The following is a 21,110-nucleotide window of genomic DNA, read 5'->3' as shown; positions in this document are numbered from 1 at the left end:
TTTAAAAAAAAATAAAAATAAGGCCTTCAAATTGTAAGAATTTCAGATTTCCCTGTGATAACCCTAAGTATGACTGCTTGCAGGAAACCCCAGGAAGTGTACATGTCTGACGGCTTCAACTGCTGCATTATTCCAGTGGCAGTTTGCTCATTCTGCTCTGGCACATACCAAAGAGCTTGTCTGAAGCTCCTTAAATGGTGGCAAAAGGTTTATGAGTCTAACATACAGGAATGAACCTACCCTTCCACAGACTGTTGTCAATGCACTGACAAAGGTGACAAGTTGTTTTTAAACTTTCAAGTTACACTGCAGCCTATTGAGGCCAGTACTTTGCTCTTGGTGCTCCTTCACCGTGCAAAAATATCTAGCTTGGCTATGCATCATATTTCAGAAGCAGAAAGCAGAACAGCTTTACAGATAGGTTTTTTTTGGGTCCCTTTCCCTTGTAGGAAACCCTTTTTGTTGAAGCTAAGATCACTGTTATTCCTGGTTTCAGCCTCCCAAGGGGCACTCAGCCACTTTCTAACCTAAAGCCATTCTCAGTAGAATACAATGCTGGTCTGCTTTATTATGTAATCCTCATAGAATTAATCTAATCTTTAACCTCCCATAAACTGTAAGCAACTTCACAGTACTGCAATCTTCATACTTGGAAAAAACTTTAGCCTCAGGACAAGACAAACATTTTAAACTCTAAGGGATATTTTCTAATTATTAAAATGCATTTACTACAACTTCCTGAATACATATTTAAAATATGGGTTTTATTTTTTTCCCATTTGATCAAATCAGTCCTTTAGAAATACAAAAGTGTTTGTCTTCTCATTTATTCACACAAATACTTCCCCACATTAAACAATGAGACATTTTATGAACCACCCACCACCACCGTCCTCAAAGGTGCTGGTAAAAGGATGATACAACTGAAATACCCTGAAACCAAAAGAAGCAACTTTTCCCATCAGACCCAGCATTTATATTCTTTTATACCATCATGCAAAACTGAATGAAAGTGCATTGATTAGGAACCACGGCAGCAGCTAACACCTCCTCTCTCAACCTTCCCTTATTCAAATGGATGATGTGTAACTTGCAGGAAGACACCGAAGTGTTCATGAGAAAATAATCAGGGATGCTAAACAGATTATCCTACTTCAGAAAAAACACCATGAGACAGCAGAAGGAAATTGGAAAGGTAAATCTGTCAAGTATCATTCAATTTAGAGAGGAGAATGAGAGGCTTGGTGCAAGCTTTTGGATGCTGCAACCATGCAGAGGCTCAGGCAGCACATCAATGCTGAAGAATGAAGAAAACAGACAAGACAACATGCAGGAAAATCTCTCTCGAGTCAGATCCCAGATACTCAGGAAAGTTCTCACTGGAATGAAGTCTTTCACCTCAGTAAAATACAGCTTAAATATATACAGTTATCCTGCTGGATGATAGTTTTCTTTTAACACTACCCTCAAAGACAAAGAAACAGGAGAGTGCAGTTCAGTTCTCTATACCCCTTATTTGGAACAGGTAACTCAGAAAAAGTGGTAGGTTTCTTCTTTTCCTACAGAACAGTAACAATCTAAACAACATCTTTCTCCTGAACAACCCCATAATTAACTACAATCTTGGAAAGGAAAGGAGAAAATGAGAGAGAAAATGACAAGTCAACCACACAGCTTTTGTCTTCAAGTTTCTCAACATTTTCTATAGGAATTAGTGCTTCTCTAAAGAATGCACTTTTATTGCGACACAGAAGTCAATACAAAGTAGATCCAGCAGAAGTATTACATTTATTTTTGGATTTGTTCCATGTCAGCTTTCCCGCTACCATTATCTATTGGCCACAAATGACTGTGTATATCTACTGCTGCAACCCAACAGAAGAGTATGAAATCACGTAACCCTTTTAAACACACATCCTTTCTGAGGCATCACTAAGCCACCTTTTGGAAACCGGCAAAACATTCCATGTATTGGTTCCAAACACTAGTTTAAAAAGGATATTTATTCTGTTTATCCTTCTCATAATTAGATGCATAAACAAACTTGAACAATGAAAGGGATTACTAGGGTTTACCAAGAAAGATCTTTCTTGTTTCATGCTGTTGTCAGGTAGGACATAGTCACTCAATTGAGGGTATTTGCTAATTCAAGTTTTCTGCAAAATTATCATCATCAATTAACAAGGTAATATACATAACATACAAATAATAATTTAAGTATTAATAATCAAATCTGCTTTAGCTCCATAGGCACTTTCCACCCCAGAATATTACTGAGTGGCAAAGTTTGTACAGTTTGAGCAAACAGGCAACTGTCAGCTTTCTATGTTCAGTTATCTGTTCAAATATTCTTCACTTTCATATCCAGGAAAACCATACAAAGTGATGCAGACTCCAAAGGAACAAGTCAAAAGATATGGATATTTTAAAATAACTCAAGTGTTAGAAAGGGAAGGCTACATTCTTGGCAACCATTTTTAATGAAGGTTCTCTGCAAAGCTCAGGACTTCTCCATATCCTTCAGGACATGCACATGCAACGGTCAGTACAGTGGAATAAGACGAATCAGAACAAATGGAGTAAGGATGGGTTGGGCTCGTTTACTGAGCATGCTCAAACGCACTACGCACCAAGGAGCAGTTTCTAAAACTTCAACAGCATCATGTTTTTGTAAGTATCTTATTTTCCAAAGAAGTGGGATGTTGTGACCCTCATTCATTACGTGCTGATTCACTGTGGTGGATTCCATGGTAACAATACATCAAATCTAGAAGAATCTCAGATTTTTGTTTCCACAAGGACACCCTGAAGCGTATGCAGTACATATACAACAAACACCTTCTTTGTTTCAGAGAAATTGTGACCTTTATAGCTGTTGGAAATGCCAAAGGAATGTTCACACAGAAAAGAAAACTTAAATTACAGAAACAGATTAGGAAGATCAGAGGACTCTTGGGAATACATTTTCAGCTAAAAACCTGGGGAATTAAGCACTCCACCACCACCAAGAGAAGTCATGAATCAAATTCACTGCATGAAAGCATACCTCTTACCAAGTACAGATGATAAGTTAATAAACTCACTAAAGGAAAATGAACCTATATCAGACAACTCACAGAATACTACATGTGGCTGCAAGGGCAGCTGTTGCAAAATCCAACAGCAAACACCAAAAGAACCCGTTTGTGAAGAAAAACAGTCACTGTTTTAAAGTGGCAGGAAACGTTACAACTTGATTCCAGTTAGGAGATTGGTGTGGTTGTTTACAGACAGTCCACTCACACAGGCTAACAAGATGGTGAAGCTTTAGTGAATAGAAGTGTGGGGAATAAATATAAAATAATTTATTCAAAGCACAACACTGAGAATCTACATCTTAGGCAAACCCAACTTTAACAGCGACAGGAAATTCACTTTGGAATTTTGAAACATTGTTCCAATACTATCTTGTTAATCTAAAGTTGTAGTAAGATTCTTTTATACCCTAAAACGGATTCATCAGGTTTTCTGAACTAGGCTCATGCTCATTTGGTGCAGTATTTTTCTCACAAATATTAGAGTAAACATGCTCAGTAATAGGAAATTTCCAAGCAATCTCAATGCTCTTAGATGCTGCCCTTGCCTTTTCATTAGCCATGCCAAGCTGCCTTTCACCACACAGAGATGCAAGCCCCAGGCCAGCCCACATGATAACAAAAGGTAGTACCTGACCTGGTGCTAGGTATATAGGGGATGTGTGTATTGCAAAGAGAAGCTAATACACCCTGGGATAGTGGAAACACGCACTAGAATGGAAAGTAGTCCTGCTTGGGGATAGGGAGCCAGGATCTTCCTCCGGCAACTGCCTCACTGACTTCTGCCTCCTCTCTGTCCTACCCTCTGTTGTGGCTGCTGTCAAGGTGGGCTCCGGTGAGCCATGCTCAGGGGTCCTGCGCACCAGCACCTCCCCCTCTTGCTCACGTTTGATCCCTAGGTCTGTGGAGCCGTGCTGGATCGGGGAGCCAGGAATGCTTGAGTCAGCCTCGTTTGAGAAGTCAAAGCCATCTGGGATTCAACACACAAAATTTTAGTGCTTTTCTATTCCTTTCTAGGCATTCCAATCCAGGCAGGGAAAAGAGAAGATTTATGTGAATATGGAAAAACAAAAGCACTATCCACATTTAGGGCTGGTCTACACTGCACTGTAGAGTGGGTTGGGCGGGGCAAATTGCAGAGTGTACAACAATGGTATGCTCTAACTGCTCCATGCAACACTGCTGGAGCAAACTAAAAGATACCTACGCTTTTGAAAGAGGAGTATGTTAAATGCGAACTTTGTATCTTTTAGTTCATGCCAGCAGCATCCACACACGGCATTCTGGTGCACTCCGCAATTCACACCCTTATAATCCACACTGTATGCACTGTAGACATACCCTTACTTATATACACACACGAATACATTTGTGTGCACACCCACAGAAAGAGGAAGATGAACTATACTGTACATGAGAGAGACTGGCAAATGAATAAAACAATATCAGTGCTAAGGACAAACGACTGAAAATATGCAAAATGGTAACGTTTGCTTCTAGGCTTGGGCAGCCTGACTTGACAGATCATGAAGCACTCTGGTTCTTCATACATAAAAATAAACTGTAAAAGAAAGGATAGGGTTTGAAACCAGAGATCAAGTTTTCCTCTGCGATATCTTAAGTTCCCACTTTTTACTTTCAGCCATTTATGCAGCTTTTTCAATGGATGTTTTTATACATGCAGGAACACAAAGCTTTTAAATATGACAGTGATTTCTAAGCAAGCTTTTTGCCATACTTATACTGAAGGTGCACCTGACCACAAGAAAAAAACTACCACATCTATTTTTCTTCCTTGCACAATTAAATACTATTCTTAGCAATACAAGTATCCCTCAAGAAAAACAGGGGAGTGAAGGGGAATGAGATAAATTAGTCAAAAGTAGTTTAGGAATTTTTCTCTAAGAACAAATGGTCTGATTTAGAGCTGCACAAGTCAATCTCCCACAGACTTAAGTGGGATCAGTGGTTGCTCAGGACCACTGAAAAAGTCAGGCCAATAGTACTTCTTGCACTATTAGGAAACAACGTGGTCTAACGGACTGAGTGTGGGACTGGGAGCCAAGAACTCTAAGATCTAACGCACCTCGGCCACTGATACTCCATGCTACGCAACATGGAAAAGATACCTAACCTCTCAAGCTTCTCCATCTGTAAAAGGAGGGTAACATTTACTTACCTACCTCACAGGAGTACTGTGAGATTTAAAGAGTTCATGGCCATGTAGTGCTCTGAAAAGATGTAAAGCGCTATATATTGTTACAAAATACTGCTGTTAGAAAAACAATTAAATGAAAATATTCTGTCAACATTTAGATTCAGAAGCTAATTGGTAATGATGGAGATGAACACAGTACAGTAAGTTATTCGCGGCACTGTGGTACAGCTCACCTTCTCTCCTCCAGCGATGGCGACGGATGGAAGCTGTCGTAATGGCAGTCCGAGAAATCCTGGGCACTGTAGGAGTAACCTCTACCTTCAGCACCTTCTGGCCTTCTTGTGACATATCAGGGGCATCAAAGGGCAACGAGTTCTTCATGGCATTTGCAACCTACGGTAACAGTAAAATCCTATGCAAACTCACCATCCTCGACTATACTAAGAGCAGTGCCAGATTTCATTGTCAGACTGGATGGGGAGACAAAGATTTGGCAACAGTGTATCAGGCTGCCACACATAGACATGGCAGTGACTTCAGGACTTCATGACCACTGACAGGCTCATTGCAAAGCTGACATATCTGGACTACAGAGGACTTCCTTCTCCCTAGGAAGGTTTGAGCTTCCCCATTCTCATTTTATTAAATGATCTGTTTGTTTTGCTGCAGACTCACTGCAGAAAAAGAGAGTATTCCAACAGAGTCAGACTTCAGATGAAACCCAGTAGTACTATCCTTCAAGAATTAGGTCACAAATCACATCAGTGCAAACAGCACAAGTGCAATCAATGGCTACATAAATAAAAATAGTGTTATCTTCACAACGGTCACATGATTAGCTCCCAATCTTCAACTACCCCTTTTTGTCAGTTTTCTACAAAATGTTAGAGAACTGCAGCATGACAAGTACAGAAGCTCCACAATAAGTTGTTCTCTACAATAAAAGATAGGTACTAGAACTGATGATAAATCTGGAGCTCTTATTTTTGCAGCTCTGGAGAATAACTGATCTCTTCCAGTTTTGAGACTTAAAATACTATTGTAAACATAAAAGCAGCTGTAAAAAATGGCATTATGGGGTTCCACATTTATTATCTTTCAGTAACTTCCAGATGAAACCTCCTAGTTTACCAATAAAAAGATGGCTGTTCTAATAGCCAACTGCTAACAAACTAGGATATGAAAGTCAATTTGGGGTTTTTGCAGCTTGTGCACCATCACCAGTATAATAAACTTGCTGTCAGAATTTGGTTCACAACTTTTTTGATAGATGAGAAAAATAGAATCTAGGTCATCATCTGTGGCTGTGTTGACTTTGCAATACTAATACACTAATAAAATAAAAAATACTAATACTTGGCACTTACATATCTTAATTCAAGGATCTCAACATTTATTAAAACTTTCCCTTAATAAAGCAAGCTGATATTACTCAAAGGGGAGTGATAAATTGAGTGACAAGGTATCATTTCTCTAGTTATTTTTCCACCTTTAATCTCACTTAGTCCCATCCTATATAGCAACAACAATTGCTATTGCTTTTCTCTGCAATTCAGTTAACAGGCATTAAGAAGAACAATGCTATGTAGTCACCCAACTGTTCTTTTCTTGGATCATTTAAAGTCATCAATGATTTATCAAAAGTCGAAGCTGCAGAGACAGAAGTATTTTAAAGACTGAAGTTTGTATTAGGATGTATAACAGAGCTGCAAGACATGGTCCTTTTTAAAATCAAGTAATTTATTTGGTTGCTAATGGCAAAGACATGCAAAACATCAGTGAAATATATTTTAAAATTGACAGAACAAAACCCAGAGACGGATAGTCCTATGTCAATTCAACTGAAATCCAGATTAACTGAGGGCAGGCCTACACTACAGCCAGGATTGACACTCTGAGATTAATCTACCGGCGGTGGATTTAGCGGGTCTAGTAAAGACCCACCAAATCGACAGCAGATCACTCTCCAGTCGACTCCTGTACTCTACCCCCGCCCCCGTCCGATGAGAAGAGGAAGGTAAGGCAACTGCAGATTTTCTCCTGTCAACCCCGCACAGTGTAGACCCTGCGGTAACTCAACTAAGGTATGTTGACTCCAGCTATGTTATTCACGTAGCTGGAGTTGCATAGCGTAGGTCAATTTACCACAGTAGTGTAGACATAGCCTGAGTATACACCTTTAACAAGAGGCTCTACTGTGACATACAGGCTTGTTGCTACCAACTGGCAAAGGGTTCATGACTGTCAGCAACTCCTACTAGGCCTGACAAACTCACTACACCTAACACATTGCTTTCATAGTATTTATCCATAAACTAAAGTATCAAACGAAAGCTGATCATTGTATTGTTGTGAAATATATGTACTATACTGACATTTAAAAAGTTTTGTTTAGATACTGTAGTATCTAAAGTCTGTAACCAGGCACAGCTGACAAACAGGTTTCCTCCAGACAGGAGATAAGATGGGTCTCTCTGTCAAATGTAAATTGAGCACTGAAAGCCAAATCTGCATACTGTGAAACAGGCAGATGGAAAGATGCTGGAGAATAGAACCCACAGAGGGTTGTCTAATCTCTGGGGTGCAAAGACAATGGACTTTGGGGTATAAGAAGGAAGCACAGGGAGCACTCTTTTATTCTGTGCTTGAGGGGGTAACTGGGCAGTGCACTTATGCCCATGAAAACAAGATTTCAAACAACCTTGGCTGAAATGATGTAAGGAAGTTCTTAGATGAGAAATTGCTTCAGATGAGGTTAGCTTGTTATAGTTCAGTCTAAGTCTACCAGAAGTGTGTTATTTTATTTTATTTGTAACCTGTTATTCTTGTTACCTCTTCTCACTATCTCTTAAAATCTTTACCTCTGTTACTAAACTTATACAGTAGAACCTCAAAGTCATGATCACCTTGGGAATGGAGATTGCTCATAACTCTGAAAAAAACATTATGGTTGTTCTTTCAAAAGTTTACACATGAACATTGATGTAATACAGCTTTGAAACTTTACTATGCAGAAGTAAAGTGCTGCTTTTAACCATCTTAATTTAAATGAAACAAGCAGACACGGTTCCCTTGTCAAATTTTTTTTAAACTTGCCCTTTATTTTTTTAGTAGTTTATGTTTAACACAGTACTGTACAGTGTTTGCTTTTTCCCCCCTCCTGACTCTGCTGCCTGATTGCACTCTTCCGGTTCCAAATGAGGTGTGTGGTTGACCGGTCAGTTCATAACTCCGTGTTTGTAACTGAGGTTCTACTGTACTTGTTTTCACAAAAAATAGATTACAGTGCTATGTTATCTTGGAGCAGATAGTCATTTGACTCAAACAGGCTGGTGCGTTCATACAGTTCCCTTGGGAGTAGGGAACCTGGTAATTGCTGTGAGTGTCAAGTGACGGGCTAGATTCTAGGGGGGGATGCTTTTGGAGTAGCTCGGGGCTGGGGTCGAAGAGTTGTTCAATTGTAATGCAAAGGAGGGGCTGGTAGAGCCCTGCGGTGATTGCTTGAATGGTTGAAAGGCTGGTGGCATCTGGGAGCTGACACCTCGCTACCACAAGAAAGACTCCCTCTCGTCTGAGGCAAAGAGTTAACAAGGTGACTTGTAGTCCTGGGCACTCCAAGGAAGTGTCATATCTACTTTTCTGTTAACATGTTCTTTTAGTCCATACTCTATACCAGGGGTAGGCAACCTGCGCCATGTGAGCTGATTTTCAGAGGCACTCACACTGCCTGGATCCTGGCCACCAGTCCAGGGGTCTTTGCATTTTAATTTAATTTTAAATGAAGCTTCTTAAACATTTTTAAAACTTTATTTACTTTACATACAGCAATAGTTTAGTATTATATTATAGTCTTATAGAAAGAGACCTTCTAAAAATGTTAAAATGTATTACTGGCACGCGAAACCTTAAATTAGAGTGAATAAATGAAGACTCAGCACACCACTTCTGAAAGGTTGCTGACCCCTGCTCTATACTTTTAGTCTCTTCTATACTGAAGAGAAACACAGGAAAATGCATTGTTTAAACTGTGAGATGTCCTTTGTCTAAATTCCTGTGGTTGTATCAAATATTTTGTACATAGTTATGAATACATATTCCTTTGGGAAAGAGTTCTGCCCAAGGAAGGGAGGGTAAGTAATGGCTGTGATATCTGAACTATGTGTCTTGTTTAACAATATTAACAATTTTAAACTGTAATCCCATTGTTCCCCATGATTGGGGAAATTCTGGTAGAGGGTAGTCTCTCCTCCCAGTTTATTGGCACAGCATAAAATTCTCTATAGTGCCCACAAAAGGTCTGAGGAAAATAAGTCGGTAAGGCAGTCACCCGCCCTTTGGAAAAGTGTAACAGTTTATCTTGGAAAACTCACAAGTGAAAAGAAAGGAGAATTTTACACAATGTATGTGGATGTTCTCAGGAACAAGCAGACTGATACTGTTGTAAAGTTTACAAGCTTCTCCTCTTTCCTTTTTTTTATTACAGTTGTCCACGCTGCCATCCTCTCATCACCCAGGCATGTAACCTGGAGGTTATTTTTGACTCATCCCCCTTCCTTACCACACACATGCAGGCCATTTCCAAATCCTGCTGCTTCTTCCTCGTCAACATCTCCAAAATTCTTCCTTTTCTCCATCCCTAGAGCCAAATCTCTCATTACATTCTGCCTTGATTACTGCAACAATCTCCGCTGGCCTCCAAACACACACCCTGACCCACTTCAGTCCATACAAACCTGATCTTTGCCTGTTGTTTTGATCATGTAAAACGCCTTTTCAAATCTCTCCATTGGCTTCCTATCTGACATAACAATTTTTAAGATTCTTCACACTTTCAGAGTTGTACATAACTCTGCCCCTCCCTGCTTATCCTTCCTTGTCAAGCTTTGTTTGGTCTCACCCCCTCAAACCCTTTTTGTTCCACTATTGCTCCCAAACCTCATCCACTTGGTTTGTAAGTGTCTCTCACAATCCACTTCCATGCATTCCCTGATGCATAGTACAATCTCTCTGCATTCGTCTGCCGGGCCATCCCTAGGGAGGTGCAGGGTCCAGGACAAATCAGCCCCACTCGGTGGCGCACGGGGCCGGGAGCATTGCAGCACCCTCCACCTACTCCTAGTTCCTGCACCTATGTCTTCCAGGACCGACGGCGGTGGCCAATCGCACCAGGCTGCAGGGCCCCTCAAAGCACGGGGCCCAGATCAGTTGCCCTTATTCGCCCTACCCAAGGGACGGCTCTGTTCATCTGCACCCTGCTCATATTCCCTCCCAAAAACTCCTGCTGTGCTGCCTATAGTAAATCAAGCTGACATGGATATAAGATGTACATTGTTGTTCTCCTTCCCTGATCTCTGTCTGTTAGTGTTGTCAGTACCTCAGAACAGGGACAGTGCTTAGTCAGAGCTAATGAAAAATCTCAGTGCAACAGCAGCTCCAGAAAAATATGAACCCTAAGTGTGGAAGACTGACTGACAAGCACTTTCAACCAGATTGTACTGCTAAGGAGAAAAGGGAGGGGGAGAAATCATGCAAGAAAAACAGACCTCATCCAGCAGGAAAAACTTGCTAAAAAGTCCACTTACATCAGTCCCAGCCCCTCCTGAGAGAAAAGTGATGCAAAAAGATGCAGTGCCTAACTTTAAGCACTGAAATAGGCCTCCAAGGAAGATTGTGGAATCCCCACTATTGAACTTTAAGAACAAGTTAGACCAAACACCTGTCAGGTATAATCTAGGTTTACTTGTTCCAGCCTCAGCACAGGGGCCTGGATGTATGATGACCTCTTGAGATCCCTTCCAGCCCCACATTTCTATGATACTATCCTGTCTTACTGCCTTATCATCCCAAACCAGGCCCATTAAGGCCTAGGCTGGTGATCCCAACCTGAAAGAGCCAAAGACACTTCATGGAGGAAGCAGCATTCTGTCTGTGCAAACAGAGCTTGCAACTATCCGTGACAAAGCAGAACAGGCCACAGGCCAGAAACATCCATCCTGTCCCATGAGGAATATATGCTCAGCCAAAGTCAGTCAAGTAAAAGAAGCTGGGGCATCAAGCAGTGACGGTATGGGATGCATCTCAATCAAATTAACAGGTCAGTGGGCATAGTGATGTCTGTCTCTTGCTTACAATCAACTATTTTGCCCAACACACTTTGCGTGAGGGCGTATGCTTACTGGGGTAGCCTGGACATCTTGTTTTGCACTAAAGACTGGGAGTTCCTTTTGAAGCATTGTGCAGAGGACCTGAACTGGTATAGGGCAGATGCTTGATAGAGAGGCATTCTTTAGTCCACAGTAGCTGGGCAAGAATATTGCATCTTTTTGCTTAACTTCCCACTGTAAAAGCCCCTCCTACAAGTTTTCTTTGCTGTGAGACTGGCACAGGACATTTGGTTGCAGCAACTTAGGGCATGTCTACACTTACCTCTGGAGTGATCAATCCAGTGGGTGTCGATTTATTGTGTTTAGTGAAGATGCAATAAGTCGACCACCGAGCACTCTCCCATCAACTCCGGTACACCACCAAAGCAAGACGCATAGGCAGAGTTGACAGGGGAGCATAAGCAGTCGACCTACCACAGTGAAGACACCGTGGTAAGTAGATCTAAGTACGTCGACTTCAGCTACGTTATTCACATAGTTGAAGTTGCGTAACTTAGATCGATTCCCCCTCCCCCCCCCCCCCCGCGCGCAGTGTAGACCAGGCCTCAGTTTTTCTTCCTGGACTAAGTTGTTTTTCTTGCATTACTTTTCTGCCTTTGGTACAGCCCCTGGGCAACACTAAAGGTGCTTGCTGGCAGTCAGTCATTTACCTTTCACTTGTTTTGTAGCTTACTGAGGCTGCTATTTTGGTCATGTTTTCTGTTTAGAGGAACACAAAGGGACATAATCTTGTTTGTACAGGAGCACTACATGGAGTTTTCTGAGAAGAAACGCCAAATACAGTGGGCTGTGGTGTTGCTCTTTTTAATGCAGACCAATAACATTTCCCCAACTATGCAAATACCCTGGTACAGGTGTCTAAAAAAATTAACTTTCACTCAAAGCTCCTTTCACTCCTGCATGGACTTCAGATAATTTGCTGTTGTCTTTACATATGCCAGAGGAGGGTGGGATTGAAAATCATGTGGGAGACTAAATGAAGTACTTCACTGAGTGACAGCAATTGCTTTAAATGTTATTTTAAACACTGTTTTGTACTGACGCTAGATTGTATGTGACTTCTCGAAAATTTAACTGGATGAAAGAGAATTGTTTGTTAAAGAACTCGAAGGGTCATCTGCCTTAATATGGAGCAAGACAAGGGACATGCAATCCATCTGTCCTAGAACTTAACTACAATTTTTGTAAAACATGCTTAGAAAAAGGCAGGGCTTCCTGAAGAGCCCTTCGATAGTTGTAAAATGGCAGACTGGGGAGGACAAGCAAATGACCAGAGAAGGAAAAAAAGGAAGTAGCAAAGAGCAGGGAGGTGGTAAGAGACAAGGCTATAACAATCACTAACAGTCGACAGAAACTACCAAACAGCTTGTTCAAGAGGAGAAGAGGGAGAAAACACTTTTGTTAACATTGTAAAAATAAAGATAACCTAGAAGGATTTACAATCACTCAGAAAAAAAATTTTTTAAGCTGATTGTTCAGTTTTAATCAGGAATAAAAGCTGTTACACCAACAACCGAATTCAAATACAGAGTCACTTACATGCTTTTGTACTGTAGCATGTTCTGATAAATCCCACTTTCTCAGGTTCAATATTTAATTAAAACTTCCAATCTAATGGTGCAATGAGTCATTTCCTAAAGGAAATTGCTGTTCTAATAATTCACTGGATAAGATGTATTTAAAATGCTTCACTCAGAAAGCACAAAACTAAGTGTCCTAGCCAATATTAATTCATCATGAGAACAGTTTTATCAGACTTATGGGAGAAGTACAGAATTTATCTTGGGATTGGCCAAGAGAAAAAAGATCTCATTCAGTACTTCTCTGCAAACAGGCCACTACTTTAAGTTATGGGGAAAAATAATATTTAGAGTTAGCAAATTGATTCACTGTGTGTTAGTCCAGAGGACTACCACCAAAGCCTATTGCCCACATTAATTCCTGATCCAAAAGTGGTGCAAGGTGCCAAAGACTGCAACAGTCCTGTTTCTACCTTCTGCTGATTTTGTTTCCTTACCTTGAATCTCCCCCCAACCTCCACCAGAAAGAAAAAATAATTCCTCCTCTCTATTTGTCTCTCTCCTTCCCCTCAATCACCTCCAACTTTGTCTGTCTGTCTCTTTGTTCCTCTTCTTTCTCTGTCTCCTTTTTTATTTCTCTCCTTTCATCTTTTAGGGTCAGGCTAGCAACTGCAGTAGAATTTTTTTTTAAAAGCTATATTCTTAGAGAAAAGTGTCTTATCTGGAGGGCTGGCTGCAGAATGGAATGAAATGGATTAAGACTGGGTGACAGTCAGTTTAAGACTGCAGATAGCTCTGTTGATAAAGTTTGTCTGAGAAAGTTCAGCACTATTCCATTTCTGCTCCTCCCACCAAGAATACTGTGGGTGGAGTCAACTGAACAAATTCTAAATCCCAATTAATCACAGGTGAGCAGAATACCAATTTGTTCACCACCAATATCGTGTGATATCAGATGATTACTTAATTTGACCCCTTTGGGTATGTCTACAGTGCAATCAATAACATGTGGCACAGCCTCAGCGGGGCCAGGTCAGCTGACTTGGGCTCATGGGGCTCAAGTTACAGGGCTATAAAATTGCAGTATAGCTGTCCAGGCCTGGGCTCCAGCCTAAGCTGGAATGTCTATACTATAACTTTACAACCTCATCCCTGCAAACCTGACCCAGGCTCTGAGACTCAGTGCCAAAGGTTTTTTTAATCGCAGTATAGACATATCCTAGGAGTTATCTTTGTGTAGCTCTTGCTACAAGAGTGTATGTATTTTAAACTAGAACATTATATTAGGAAATCCTGTTTCCTAGCACCAAGGAGTTATAATAAGCGCTAAGTACCAGAGTTTAACACTTAAGCAAAAGAGGGTGATGTGAATAGTAGCTGTGTTAAAATACCAAGCATCAGACTACAAATAAAATTCTGGCTGGTAGTAAATGGTTGTAACTGCTAAATGAACCTTTTAAGAGCAATCCATTTTATCAGCACATTCATATGTTTTTTAATCAAATAAAATTATTTCAGTGGCCTCTTCCTTACCAGCAGTGGCTGAGAGTAAAGTTCAAGCTGTGCTCTGTAAATTATGTCATCCAATACTTCTTGGCCAAGACCCCACTGTCCATTATATCTAAAAAACAAAGCAAACAAGACATTCATCATTAAGTACTTTTTGAACCCAAACCCTTCTCCTTTGTATCTACAAAGAACATACACGAACACAGCATAAAGGAATAGATGGAGCACCTCAGTTATTATTCTAATTGATATTAGAACAAATTGTTCTCTCCCATCTCCCAGCCAGAAAGATGTTATCATCATGGTAAGGGTAACAGTAAAGAAAGATGGAGGGGCACCATTTGAAAATTACATTACATGGTATAATCGTTTCAGATTCGTGTGTTTAAGCTAACCCAGTGGCTTCATGTCACACTGCCATTCCAGGGGACCCAAGTTTATCAGCTACCTTGAAGCTTGCAAACATTACACTGGTGAAGAGAAGGGACACTGTGGAAGTGACATCCCTGGGAGAGAAGAGCACCACTCTTCAGCACCCAACACTGGTGACTGAATGCTGATAAAGGCATTCCCAAAATGTCAGCTGTTCAAGATAGCAAGTCAAGGGAAAATAAGGAGATAAAGCAGTGGCTTAATTCATGTTTTCATGCATAAAGACAGAGAGAAAAGAGGGTATTTTAATTCACTAGAAGCCATTCAGCTTTTCTTCTTCCAAACTCCACCTACTTACATGGCATAATAGACACCGGTGAGCAGTTGCACCATGAAGTCAGGATCTAGTACCACTCTGTTACAGAATTCTTTCCAGCGTTTCTCATGCTGCCGTGGAAATCCACTCACGCAAAGCCTGGCAAAACATAATACAGAATCAAAACTCTGACCTCATGAACACTCTAAGAAAACATGCTTAACATCCATTAAATGTGAGACACTCAGATGATAAGCTCTGATTATTCTGTCAAACATTAACTGTTCAGTTTCTTGCTGCAAAGTCTCAAGTCAGCTCTTCATGCATTTAAGCAAGTATCTCACAGCAGAGCCTTGAAATATTGGCCGTAATTCCTGTAGTCTGACTCCATACACCCTTATTCACAATAGCTTGGATGAAATCACCAACCAGCTAGTTGTGAGTGTGGGAGACAACTTCTCAGAAGCTAGCCAGAAGATGTGAGAACAACAGTGAATGTGCCTCAGATAGAATGTTTAGTTTACTGCTTATCTCCTCTGTAACATACTGTAACAGAATATTAATAGGTGACTGTTTCATTTAAAAAAATAAACTGGGGAAAACAAAGTTGCTTTCTTTATGAAAAGAACTATTATTTCAAATGGCATCTTTTTATATTGTCAACTCCTCGGAGCAGGTGCTTTGCCTTCCCCACATCCAGTTCAGTGCTGAAGCACATCATATATATTCAATGAATATAATCACCACTTTTATTTAGAGCTTTGAGATCTGAATACCAGACAACATGGAAGCTGCACACAACCATTCTAATGTATTTAATGCAGAAGTACACTCACAACAAAATTTCTCAGGCAAAGAGCTAATGTAACAAGCATTAGCCTGTAAGAGCAAGAAACACAATGGAACCAAGGGGCTGATGATAAACATCTTAGCTCTTTCTTGCATCAGACATTTCAATGTTCAACTTTTACAGTGAGTTTTACAAAATATTGGGTTTGGAAATTTCTATGAAGGTTCTGGACAGAGCTGGGAAAAGGCTGTAGAAACACCTAACTCAAGCAAAGGGCACAATAATGATATAGATAATGACAGAGGACGGTATTGAGAATGCCAATCTTCCATTTTAAAAAAAAAATTATTTTGGCCAGCACTGCACCATATACAATCCTCTTTTCAGTAAATACTGTAAATGGCATTTTGTACCACTTGTCCGGAAGAGACCCTAGATGCCTGAATATTTCTCTCTCATATCAAAAAACATGAGGGAATGAATCTGGCTAAGAATAAGATAACCACTGTTTAATATACAGAATCATCTAGCGTAAAATAATTTAATCTGCAGTTTGCTGGTTCTAATTCAATCCAGACACAAAATCTATTATTTGATATGTGTTTAATGGCCTAGATAAAACGTATTGGTAGTCCAGTCCCTTCCTAGTGGGCAAGGAGAGATATGGACAAAAAACTGATAGCATACATGGCACTAACTGGCAACTCTGGGCAGAGAAAGGAATGAATGGGTCTGAAGAGCTAACCAACTTCTCTCATCATTGTGCCAATGTTCTTCCAAGTCAGGAGTGAGAAACTTTGGAAGGAGCCAGGTGGGGAACTTTCTATGTAATTATTCTGTGAATAGCTAAGGAACTTTTTTCCAGGTTCATTAAACCAGCACCTTTCATGAGCATAAATTCACACACAACAGGAGAAAGGGAAACGTAATGTTTTACAGACTAGCATGTCAAAATCATGCTGATGGAAAGGAGGTGGTTCCTAAACTGACTTCCAAAAGGGTTTCTTTAAGGGGAACTTGCAAGCGTGCACACAAGTGAGAATTCCTCACTCAAGGTTGTTTGCAATACAAGAACAAGGACAGACACTCACATATTTGTATTTACAACATATTCCTGTAGGTAAAGCACAGGAGGAAAAATGAAATGTTGAAGAAACCATTATACAGGGCAGATTACGATCATTAGATAGCAGGAAGTGGGTGTTATCAAGGTGTATGTGGTTTTAGCTGGCTGCTATTGTTAGTCTCAATGGTTTTACTAGGTAAGGAAGGCTTTATTATTTTAATGGGTTTGTTTTGTAAGTGTTTTACTGTACATTCACTTAGGGCAAATGTTTGGGTGCTTTAAAGTGTCAGAAATAATTTAATAAGTGTAGCAATTATTTAAGAAAGAAAATAGGTTAACCCAGCAAGCATCTACAAACCTGAAGGTCTAATTTCAGCTATGGGTGAAAGGAAAAAGGAAAACCAAGCACTGCATCAGAGGTACAACTTGCATGAGATGAAGAGCAGATGCCATAGACTTGAGGTATGGTCTTGGTTTTTTGATAAGTTTCTTAGCTTCTTGTTCCCAGCATTGTTAGGAACAAATTGTCAGCATGCCAAAATCTCAAATTATTCCACCAAACAACTTGTTCTTTACTCCTAAGACCTCTGTCTCATATCCTGCTATCTCTAGAAAATCTGTTGACTGGGAACCTGAACATCAAGACATGAAAGTACACTGATTTGAAGCCTTGCTGCACTTAAGCAGAGACTGGATAATGTAACAAAATAGTTGTATCATACTGAACCAATTTCTAATTAATTTCAGGATGCTTCTGTAAGATTAATGGAGGAGTTGTTATTTTCATACAGCAAAATTGGAGTCTGCCTCCTACTGACAAACTACATGTGTTCAGATAGGAAGATTTACTCAGCAATAACCAACACTGCCTATTCAGCTGAATTTTGGGTGGAGTTTAGTGGAGAGGTACTTAGAAAAGCAAAATCCTTTGAAGTTAAATACAAGAAATACAGGAAAACCACAGGGTAGAAGATTTTCCAAGGCTACTCTCTGTATGCAGATGTGGTCGCCCCATCTCAAAAAAGATATATTGAAATTGGAAAAGGTTCAGAAAAGGGCAACAAAAATGATTACGAGTATGGAATGGCTTCTGTATGAGGAGCGATTAATAAGACTGGGACTTTTCAGCCTGGAAAAGAGACAACTAAAGAAGGATATGATAGAGGTCTGTAAAATCACGACTGGTGTAGAGAAATTAAATAAGGATGTGTTATTTACTCCTCATGACACAAGAACTAGGAGTCACCAAATGAAATTAATAGGCAGCAGATTTAAAACAAACAAAAGGGAGTATTTTTTCACACAACACAGTCAACCTGTGGAACTCCTTGCCAGAGGATGCTTTGAAGACCAAGACTATAACAGAGTTCAAAAAAGAACTAGATAAGTTCATGGAAGATAGGTCCATCAATGGCTATTAGCCAGGATGAGTAGGGATGTAAACCATGCTCTGTTTGCCAGAAGCTGGAATGGGTGACAGGGGATGGATCATTTGAGGATTACCTGTTCTGTTAATTCCCTCTGAAGCACCTAGCATTGACCACTGTCAGAAGACAAGATACTGGGCTAGATAGACCATTGGTCTGACCCAATATGGCCATTCTTATGTTCTAACTTCCCATATGGCTGAATCTGTTCCTTTTATGATTGAAGTTCAAAGGGAACATATGTGATGTTCTTTTCTCATAATACCATCCATTTGTAACACTGTTAGCTGTGAGTTGTGCTAGAGAGCAATAATGGAACATTTGTAAGGTTGCAATTCATAAGTTTCATAACAAAAACCTTGTGAGAGGTTTTACAAAGGCAAGTTTCTGTTATTGTGGTACTCTGGGATTTTATAGGACATTTTAGGTTTGGACTGGAACACTGAAATTTGAAGAAATATGGTACATTTCTACATATTAACAAATTCTATATCAAGGAATATTAACAAAAAAACATTCATCGATTTATAAATGGAAAATAAGGCCTGACAAATTTCTGCACATTACTTGCACAAGATGAAAGAGTAGACATGGTTTACCTAAATTTCATAAAATACTTTAATAATGTCTCACAGAACAGAGTGACTTACAAAGTTAGAAAGTATGAGAAAAGAGATCACAAAATTGGTTTAAGGACAGGAAACAGAAGGTGCCAATGAAAAGAAGCCATTCAGGATGGGGAGTCATAAGTGGGATGATATAACAATCAGTTTTAGGATCACTTCAAATATGTATACAACTGACTTTTGGGGTGTAGGGGACAGAGTATCATTTCAAAACTAGTTACATGCACTGAAAGAAAAAGTCAGAAGGCTTAGAGCTAAGCATTATTTATTGTTTATGCAGAAGTGTACTAGGCACTTTATAGAAGAAGTAAAACTCAGATTTATGCCACAAATGTCTAAAATCCAGATGATAAATTATGATAAAAGATGTGGGGGTAGCAAACAAACAGAAGGAGGTGGGAAAGGGTGAGCTAAGATAAGAGAATAACAATGTATACAGTTACTGGTTTGCACACCTTGATAGCCACATGACTATTTTTAGCTCACTTGAAGGCAACAATGCAGAAGCTAGTTTTTAGGGAGAGACAGGGAGAATGTGGTGCACTGGTGAACATGAATTTGAAGGCTCTCCACACGTGTGTGAAGTGTATATATAGTAGACCCGGATTATAGTAAACTTGGATGCAGGAAAGCTCAGTTTATGGTGAAACTGAGTAAAATTTTCAAACTATTTCAATGTGCAAATTACAATTCCAGTTACAGGGAACCATTTTCCATAGTGAAATTATTCAGTGTTAAAATTCAGTCTGTTGTTATAGGTTTTATTCTGCTATATCTGAAGAAAGGAAACATTTCACATGTAAAGAAGTACAGTACACTTGGCCAAACTCAGCCAAAGAAAAATTCCACTCTGTGAGATTCAGGAACAAAGGAATTGTAGAAACAACAACTAAAAGAAAAGAATAGAATAGGAACATAAGAACAGCGATACTGGGTCAGACCAAAGGTCTGTCTAGCCCAGTATCCTGTCTTCTGACAGTGGCCAATGCCAGGTACCCCAGAGGGAATGAACAGAACAGGTAATTATCAAGTGATCCATCCCCTGACACCCATTCCCAGCTTCTGGCAACAACCCTTGGTGGGAGTACATATTGTGTTCTAATGGAGTATAAACTGATAGAAGCTATTTTGATCCTGCTGTACACTTGGAAAAACATTATCTGCATTGTGTATAATGCTTGTCAGCAATTTACAGGAAATACACTGCTGAAGCTGACAAGGCATATAAAAAAAACAGAGAAAAGGAATCTGCTGCTTCGTGAGTATGTATTATAGAGAACGATTAGCCACCCATGGCCTGTTTGTTTTAGCATAAAAAGCTGGTAACAAAGAAGATGTGTAGGGGTATCAAAGATATTTAAGATTCTAGAACAAAAAGAAAAGCTTTTATGTCAACAAGCTGTTTTAACTACTACTCAAGAGGTCATGGAGAGGATAGGTATAAAGAAAGAGAAATGATGGCACAATTTCTCCAAGTGTGGTGGTGTTATGAAACAAACTGTCAAAATGTTGTTCAAGTCAGTCATCCAAACCAACTCAAAAGTAAATTGGACGAACATTCAGAAGCACAGGAAATAGGCGGTACACTAACCAGGTTACTGGTCACTATAAAGAGATGCAGTTGACTTGCCTTTACTGCAGGTCTTGACACACTACAGTTTTTTACTATTAATGTTCCACAAAGCAAAACATTACAAGACCGAGAACTAAAGCAAATGCAACTGATATACAATCAATGCATTATTTTCATATGCAAAAACAGCATTACATTTCTAATTAAATTATGATCTGTCAAGTTACCAGAGAGGACTGAGTAAACTCATTTGCTTTCTTTGCATATTTATAACGCTAGGAATGTTCCTTAAGCATGAGATCCTCACCTGGAACCCATCCTGCAAAGTGACTGACAGGAGGAGGCAGGCATGTAGACAATAGCAGAGTTGTAGCACAGCATGAGAAAGCCCAGCACCTCAAACCTGAAGAAAGACAAGAACATGAGACAAAAGAAACTACATGGATTCCGATTTTTAATAGTCCACCAGAAGAACTTAAAAAACATTGTTAATGGTTCACTCGCAGGACAGGATG

General features: G+C 39.8%; 1 protein-coding gene across 13 annotated transcripts in view; it reads right to left on the bottom strand.

Moving 5' to 3' along the window:
• The window catches only part of FAM126B (family with sequence similarity 126 member B), a 108,162-nt gene that overhangs the window by 9,685 nt on the left and 77,367 nt on the right, over positions 1–21,110 (bottom strand). For 11 of the 13 annotated variants that reach the window (XR_004002527.1, XR_004002528.1, XM_030579299.1 and 8 more), the window contains 5 exons: positions 20,903–20,998; positions 15,156–15,272; positions 14,450–14,537; positions 5,466–5,625; positions 3,877–4,044 (listed from right to left, as the gene is read on the bottom strand). Coding sequence is in view for 11 of the 13 variants with exons in the window: in XM_030579299.1 (XP_030435159.1) it covers positions 3,877–4,044; positions 5,466–5,625; positions 14,450–14,537; positions 15,156–15,272; positions 20,903–20,998 (629 nt within the window). In the remaining 2 variants the exon portion in view is untranslated. The remainder of the gene's footprint in view (positions 1–3,876; positions 4,045–5,465; positions 5,626–14,449; positions 14,538–15,155; positions 15,273–20,902; positions 20,999–21,110) is intronic. The other 2 variants (XM_030579302.1, XM_030579303.1) reach the window with 2 other exon arrangements.

Source organism: Gopherus evgoodei, chromosome 11 (assembly GCF_007399415.2).
Source record: "Gopherus evgoodei ecotype Sinaloan lineage chromosome 11, rGopEvg1_v1.p, whole genome shotgun sequence".
NCBI lineage: Eukaryota > Metazoa > Chordata > Testudines > Testudinidae > Gopherus > Gopherus evgoodei.
This window is presented reverse-complemented; position numbering and strand designations above follow the sequence as displayed.